Source organism: Nelumbo lutea, chromosome 6 (genome assembly GCF_056320005.1).
Source record: "Nelumbo lutea isolate HS-2025 chromosome 6, American lotus-T2T, whole genome shotgun sequence".
NCBI classification, from domain to species: domain Eukaryota; kingdom Viridiplantae; phylum Streptophyta; class Magnoliopsida; order Proteales; family Nelumbonaceae; genus Nelumbo; species Nelumbo lutea.
Genome location: NC_142689.1, coordinates 12,715,452 through 12,723,512, shown reverse-complemented (window position 1 = coordinate 12,723,512; position 8,061 = coordinate 12,715,452). Strand labels below are relative to the sequence as shown.

General features: G+C 39.0%; 1 protein-coding gene and 1 pseudogene across 3 annotated transcripts; both read right to left on the bottom strand.

The window, feature by feature from the left end:
• Positions 1-273: 273 nt before the first annotated feature.
• LOC148847398 (uncharacterized) lies at positions 274-1,360 on the bottom strand (annotated as a pseudogene).
• A 187-nt stretch (positions 1,361-1,547) lies between these two features.
• LOC148847397 (uncharacterized) lies at positions 1,548-2,900 on the bottom strand. 3 transcript variants are annotated; one of them, XM_088948528.1, is made up of 3 exons: positions 2,654-2,900; positions 2,041-2,294; positions 1,548-1,962 (listed from the first exon to the last, which is right to left on the bottom strand). In XM_088948528.1, the coding sequence occupies exons 1-3, from the start codon at positions 2,703-2,705 to the stop codon at positions 1,747-1,749; spliced, it is 522 nt and encodes a 173-aa protein (XP_088804654.1). In that variant the 5' UTR covers positions 2,706-2,900; the 3' UTR covers positions 1,548-1,746. The 3 variants fall into 3 exon arrangements, with proteins under 3 accessions (XP_088804654.1, XP_088804653.1, XP_088804652.1); XM_088948527.1 differs by lacking the exon at positions 2,654-2,900 and adding an exon at positions 2,456-2,615; XM_088948526.1 differs by lacking the exon at positions 2,654-2,900 and having other exon boundaries at positions 2,041-2,444.
• Positions 2,901-8,061: the final 5,161 nt, after the last annotated feature.

The following is an 8,061-nucleotide window of genomic DNA, read 5'->3' as shown; positions in this document are numbered from 1 at the left end:
TGTTTGGTTTTGGTGCCTAGTGATGTGAAGTGCTGAGCGAGGCGGTCTTGAGCTCGGAGGTATCTATAGGGCAGATCAGTTCGGCGAAGTGTATCCCGAGCTGTTACAAGGTGGGTTAGTTCGGCGAAGTGTATCCCGAGCTGTTACAAGGTGGGTCAGTTCGGCGAAGTGTACCCCGAGCTATTACAAGGTGGGTCAGTTCGGCGAAGTGTATCCCGAGTTGTTACAAGGTGGGTCAGTTCGGCGAAGTGTGTCCCGAGCTATTACAAGGTGGGTCAGTTCGGCGAAGTGTATCCCGAGCTGTTACAAGGTGGGTCGGTTCGGCAAAGTGTGTCCCGAGCTGTTACAAGGTGGGTCAATTCGGGCCCCCGGTAGGGAGCTCAGTCCGCTAGTGTCCCCTTGTTCCCGCCTAAGCTTGACCCCTTTTGCCAAGCTGTTGTTTCTGCCACGTGTCACGTAATAGAGAGGTTGGGCCAAATCTTCCTTCATCAATGGTATTTATGATGGTATCAGGCATGGCATCAATGTAATGAAACAAATGGCCTGAACCTTTATGCTCGTGATAGTGAATCCATGGCAGCTTCCCAGCAATATAGCGTTGCAGGATGACAGGAACAAGCCCATCTTCATCTCCATGCCACAAGTGAACCGAACCTTCGTTGTTTGGAAACGGGTTCTCGAGTTCCATAGGATCAAACTCCCACCTTCCGAAACCAACAATCAAGTCACGGTGCAGCGTCTCGAATTCGCCTTGCTGCCTTATCTGTGCCTGAGGAGAGCCAAAGCCAAAGCGCAGTACGTGGATGGGCATCAATAAAGCTAGCTAGCTAGAGACATTTCATGAAGCTAATTACCACATTAATTAATTAAGAATATCAGGGCTGTGGGCTATGACGTTGGAACAAGGAAACCATTTCTGGGTGTTCCACCAGTAAGTGAGCCATGGCGCGTAATGAGCCACCCCAACTGCCCACTGGTCCGCTGGGAGTTGCTGTTTGTAGGCTTCTTTGGACAAGTTGGCCGGAAAACCAGGCCACCAGTAATTAACGACGGGTGCTATTAGAGTTGCTCCTGCTAGCCTGGAACCATATATATATATATATATATATAAATCCTCACTTGGGTGTGTTAACGTTTTGGTAGAAACAGAAACAACAATGTGGAAGCTTGGAATTTGACGACATTGACATTTAATAACCGGCCATAAGATGGCCTTGCTAGTCGGGTCAATCATGTATAATCTCTTATAGACGACCCCACTTCTTATGTGCCACTCCTGATAGTGGGTCCAGTGTTGGCCAGGTGTCTACACAATAGACCCCTATCCTATGCATGGAGAAAGGTTTAATTTGCCTAGTAATATGGGATGCTGGAACTTGCAATTGGAAGTTTCATCATCTTCTTCTCAATTCAAAAAGAGGGTTCATTTTGGGGAAACAAAACTTTCGATCCATAGGAGCCAAAGTTTTTTCCATTTTGGGATGGTAGGACGGTCTGGTCAGTGAGTTTTTTTATTTCTGCCCTGAGCTAGTGTGAAACTGAAACACTGGCAAAAGGGGTTAAGCTTGTCGGCCCCATGAATTAATAAATAAATAAACTATAATCAAAGGAGGGAGTAGGGAAGTGAAGAACATATTAGGCACTTCTTCTGTAGGAGCTCTCAGCTCTGGATGGATAAAGATGGTGTGGTCCAACCAGTGTCTGGACCGGCCATATAATTGACTCTGAATGGCTATATATAACCACTCACCGGTGAGGAATATACTTGAGGCAGGTCCAAATCACTTGTCCACCCATGGAAAACCCAACCACATAGAACTTAGACCCCATTCCCAACTGGTCTGCAAGTTCTTCAATATCCAAAGCTGCATCCTTCACTGTTCGTTTTGGATTAGGATCACTCTCTCCATACCCGGCTCTATCAAAAGACACCAAGTAGATGCCCAATTCTTCAGCAGTTTCCTGTGAAAATTAATCACTTAAAATCAAATAGTTTACTCAAAGAGGTACCCTAGAATGGAATCAAAGAATAGAACATACCTGAGATAGGCGGATGACATCGTATCTGCAGGAGTCAAAGCCATGAACAAAGATGACATTATACTTGGCCTTGTCTTTGGGGACACCGTTCTCCTTGTAGGCCAAATGCCTTCCATCTCTGAGCTTTATTCTAGGAGCTGTAACAGATGGGCCATTTGCAGAGCCACAGATCTTGGGAGGTGGAGGTTGGATGGCCTGATAAGCCCACGCCAGAAGTCCGATGAATAAGAGCACAGATATCTTCTTAGACATACCTGCAAAATGTTGAAATTTCATCACAAGGACAAGTATTAAGCATACCCAGTTAACCAAAGCATGAAACTTGGATAAAAAAATTAACACGAATTCAATCATGCAACTTTGTTTAGAATCTGATCTAAAATAACCATATTTTAGTATGGAATTAATCAAGTACATGAAGCACCAATTTTCTGAGAAAAAAGATCAAAGAGATCAAGATGAATATGCATGATGGATTATAGAAGAGAAATAAGAAAAATGAAAAGAAATTAAGCCCAGAAAACAAAATTAAAATAAGCAGTGAGACAGTAAGAGTGTCAAGAGATCAAACATCACAAAACCATATGAAACAGGGCAAAGAAAGAAAACCCACTGAAATGTAGTTGAAATGAGCTGTTCTGCAGTGACTTTTCGGTATGAGCCATGGTTGATGCTGAAATATTGGAATATTGGAGAAAAATCCCCTAAAGAATGATATCATTGCCTAGGTAAGGTCTAGAAATTAAAAGTTAGGAGTTTGACGAAAGAGAGATTTGAGATTCTTTAGGCTATGTTTGATTTGAACGAAAGGAAAGGTAAAAAGACCTTTACATCTTTAATTGTTTATTTGATAGGACTTCAGGAGTGCAGAGATTGGAGGGACAAAATTAATAGTTGATGTCTTGATGACAAATCTGGGCCAGTAATGTGGGTCCCTTGATTTGAGATGAATGGGACAACCCCTCTTAACAATACTGTTTGCAAATTGCAACATAGAATCTTTTTACTCTTTTAGCCTTCTAAACCATTCACAAATAGTACCAAAAAAACCATTCAGAAATAATTTACTTGAAGTTGTCATCCATCAAAGTCCAAAACCACACTAGTTTCAATCGGGGCTGATTACGTTTCAACTTTCAATCAATTGCTTCAAGTTTCCCAAAAGACACCAAACATCCAGACTGACTTCTGCAAGTTGGAAATTGAAGCCAAGCAGAAATGCAGAATGATTCCACTTTCCACATTTCTCTATTTGCTTCTTAAGGACTTTGAATTCCTATTCGTAATACTGGCCAATCAAGATATGCCCACACATTAGTTCCATAATTGATTACTATTTCAAATTGATTGTTGTTAATTTGCAACAATTGTTTATTGGTTTGTCACAGTTGAGTATTCATCAATCTTTTAAAAAACGACCCAAAAATAGTCACTGGTTTTTGGATGGATGGTTTGACCGTCTGATCTAAATAAACAGTTCGTTCTAATAGAATAAATTAAAAAAAATAATTAAATTTTAAAAATGTTCAAAAACTGTTGAACGAATTAACGATTGATCGTCCAAGTTAATAAATCGTTAATCAATTCAACGATTTTTGACCAAAAATCGAATTTGAGATAAAATGGAACCGATTATCTAGCCAAACAGTCCGAACATCCCGGCCTATGGCAGTTCAAAAACTGTGATATTCATCAATAACAATATGTACAATATATACCAATATGGGATGGATATGATAAAATTTTACTGAAACTGATTATCACCAAAAACAATAAATATAAAACTTGGTGATTAATCATAGACTTATCCCCATCTCATAATAAATATAAGGAATGAATGTAGTAGTATATTTAGGTGCCAAAAACTTTAAATGAGGATGGCTGTTATGGGATGATCCAATTGAAATATATATGGAGCGGCCGGCATGAATGGAAATGAAGGTTTGAGTTTAAGAGAGACCAGGCCACTTTATGCAAACAATGTCAAAGGTTAGAAACTTAGAACTATGTCCAGTCTACCCCTCCCAAGACCCATATAAATAGGACTAAACACTGGGTAGTGAACTTTTTATTCTTGATCTAAGACTGAAAATACTATTTGGAAAATTTATTATTTAGACGATTTGAATTAATGAGTCCCACTTGGATAAGAATTTATTATTCAATGAGTCCCACTTGGAAAATGTATTGGTCCATATTTCTATTTAGATGATTTGAATTAATGCTCTAAAAATGATGCATGAATCACATATAGTCTAAAATCTAAGTATATTTGGGTATGTATGTCAAACCTCTCATATGCAACATCCATGAAAAATGAGAGTCTAGATGTGCTACCCAGTACCACAGAGTTTCCTATCCACAAGACACTATATATCGCCATATCTTAAGAATATCTCTGTATATTGTCATTCATGGGAGATGTTTGTGATGCGTTACATGTCCAAAACTTTTGTTCTACATTTTGCAATACATAATTAGAACAGTAAATAAATATCTCTGTGTTGGGGGAAATGTTATTCCCCAACAGTTGGCTTACACATAAATGAAGAAAAATATTTATTTGATAAACAGACTTACTGAATAGCATTTTGGGACAAAAGCCCAGGTGACGATGAACTGGCACCATTTTCAAATAAACCGAAGTCATACCAACACTATCCAATTTAATATTTTCCGTTGAAGTTTTTAGTTTTTAACGATAATGTTGTGTTTGGTGCCTTTGTTTTTCTTTTTTCTTTTTTACCTAAAACACTTTTCTCTTATCAATAGATATTGGCATAAAACTGTTATTTGAGATTGTTTGTAGTTAAAAATTGAAACAGGCATACCTAAAAAATGCATGTCCATGTCCGGGACTGATGATTGACATTCATAATTGAAACATCAAATTGACGTTTCTTACTCCAGGGTTGTGAACTCTAATCATTTTAACTTAAGTAATTCGCATACGTGACGTCACAATACATATCTCTCAATAATTTGTAACTTTGTATTTATCATAATGTTCCATGTAAAAACACAACCTACATTATTCACATATACTTTTTCAATGTTGAATTAAGTCATATTTATCCAACAATCCAAACATTCTTCTTTTGAACACAAATTGTTCTATATATGGCAATCCCTAACATGCCGTAATGTCACGGGGTTAGTTCTAGAAAAGAAGAAACCCATGTGGCGTTCAGATCAAGACAGGTCAGGACAAGCCTGATATGTGTTTAGGGCTAGGAGTTGCACAATAAGATAACTCCACCAAGTTCAGTGGCATTGGATCATGACATCAGTTTGCATGGCCGAGGTTCTCTATTGATAAAAACAAGCATTTTTAACCAAAATTGTTTTATATATTGCCTATGAAATTTAACCTGCATTTATACTATATATAAAGCAAGAAACGCCTCATCACCCACCCTCCCCATTCCTCCCTTTAGCCATGTTATCATGGCCATGAAGTTTCACAATTGTGATAGAGAGGGGAGCTCTATAGGAAACCTGCCAAATGGTTTCCTTCTCCTTTCCTAAACCCAAGCTCCTACGTACCTTTCTATTATCATTGATCTTTGTCAAACAAAACTGCCACACATCCCGTGTTCCACTCTTTCATAAGCAAATTCATGACCAACAAAATGCAGAATCGGTGTAGTTTGTTTGGAAAGACGATTTGATGCAAGATCGGCGAGGAGACGACCAAAAGCTTTTTCGACATCTTTAGCAATTGATAGATTGTTAAGCTGTAGTTGAGTGAGAGACATGATGAGGGATTTTAGAGAATGAAGTTGATGTAACGAGTTCTGGTCACGTATCATTTCTTGGTTAAGTACCTCGTCATCTCATCTGCTCCCAAATGGCCGATGACTCAAGCGGCTGAAGTAGAACTCCCTAGTGTAGCGCAACCCAACTGCTCCCTGCAGAAGATGACCTGTTCATCTTTATAGACGGCGGGAACTGAGGAACCCATCCTCCCTACAGGAGGTGATCTATTCATCTTTGTAGACGGCGGGAACTGAGGAATCTGTAAGGACTGAATCAGAGAACCCATGGGTGTTTACCCGATGAGGTCACTCCGATGGCTAAGTTAGCACTTACTAGTGAGCTGAGAATGATATTAGAGAATGAGAGAGTTAGAGAGCAGGGGTTACCATCTCCTTTTCTCGCATCATCCCTTCGCCCCTGGGTGGTGAGGTCTTTATATACTGGAGCCCTCGTGGGTTTGGTGGAGTAGTTCTTGGATTTCAACTGTGATGGGACTTGCTTTCGTGTTAGGTGGGCATAAAGCCACCAACCAGTAAGGTTGCCCATTTTCACCTAAATTGGGGTCTAGGTGAGCTAATACAGCCGTTACAAGTCACAATCCCGTAAAACGTGGGGTACGGTGGTGAGCTCCTCGGAATTATCATACGGTGGTCGGTCTGACTTGGAAGCGAGCTGTTTGTGAGTGCCCTTGGTGGCAAGCTGTTTGTAAGGTGCCAAGTTGCACGATGGTGAGCTGTATGTGGCGAGTTGCTTATAAGTGACAGGCATCATGATGTAATTGGAGGGCCAAATCCGCCCTCATCAAAAGTAGTTGGAGAAGGTGTAGTTGGTGCCAGAGATTGCTTGAATCCAAGCGACAATTATGTACGATTCTCAAACCTTTTTCTAAATGATGAATTTGGAAACAAGGTTAAAAATATCATTACATATCAGTTAATACATATCGTATCAGGGCTTTTCAGAAGGTAACCGGAACTTAAACCGATCCCTCTGAATCGGTTTTGAAAAAAAAAATAAAACATAAAAAAACATCCATACAAATTCCTCTTGTCGCTGCAACAATAGGAAATTTGCTAAAGACCCTGATTGAGAAGGTGTCACCTCAGGTAAATACGTCAGCTATTGCAGAGCACCTATGACTAGAAGAAAACACCGGAGACACAGGGTGATATCTCTGGGGCATGAACTTGATACAAATTCATCACACATGGTACATGGCATACCATGGCATACCTCATTTAATGCCTAGGTAGCGTCCAACAATATGGTGCCAACTTAGACGATGCAGACATTAAAATTATGTTTGGTTTGAAGGAAAGTTTAAGGAAAGGAAGGAATAGATAATTTTACAAATATTGTATAAATTTTTCTGCCTTTTCCTTCTTTTTCCTATCTTTTCCTTCGAACCAAAGACAACCTAAATGTAATTCAACGTGGGAAAGCGTTACTGAGCCCTTCAATTGGGTATTCAATTTCCACCACACCTATAAATAGGCAAGGCAGTAAAAGGTATGACCCTCATATAATTGGTCGGCACACCACATATCACGACTCACTGAGCTCTTCAGTTCATCTTCTTTATTTTTAGTGTTACTAACTAGAACGTCAAAATCCACACCTCCGAAATATCACCCTGAGGCCTCAAAGGTTTTTTTGTAATTGTAAGTGCTTCGTCACAACCGAGGTACCGACCCAAGGTGATACCTCATTAACCGAGGTGACACCCTCTCAGCCAGGATGTCCAGCAAATCCCCTATTTCATACTTGTTGCAAATTTTAGAAGCAACACCTCTTAATTAGATGCGCCAACGAAACAAATGATCCAAATTCCAAAAAGAAAATGCAAAACAATTTTAGCAGAGAGGAAAATTCGGACTGTAGCATGAAAACGGGTCAAAAAGATGATATTATGGGTTAAGTTTGACCTATGATGACCCGAAAACATGTTAAGCCCATTTTACTTAAAGCACCTGTTTGATTCAATGTAGCTTGGTCCAAATTCATCAAATCGATTGGCTTTGTTCTTCTCATTATAAGGACATTATTACTTAATTAATTCATTAAGCAAAAGTAAATTAATTAATTAACATTATTAATAGTAAAATTAATACTAATTAATTATTGCAAAATACATTTTACAGTAAATTACTTTAAATATTTAAGAACAAAAGTAAAAGAATTGCTGTAAAAATACATTAAATAATTACAGTAATTAGTAGAAGATGTTAAACTGAATAGAGATTATTAACAAATAATTAAAGT

Coding starts and splice junctions, on each gene's coding strand:
- LOC148847397 (XM_088948526.1), bottom strand. CDS start 2,394: ATGATTGAATTCGTGTTAATTTTTTTATCCAAGTTTCATGCTTTGGTT. Junction 1,963..2,040: donor ATGTCATCCGCCTATCTCAG/GTATGTTCTATT, acceptor TAATTTTCACAG/GAAACTGCTGAAGAATTGGG.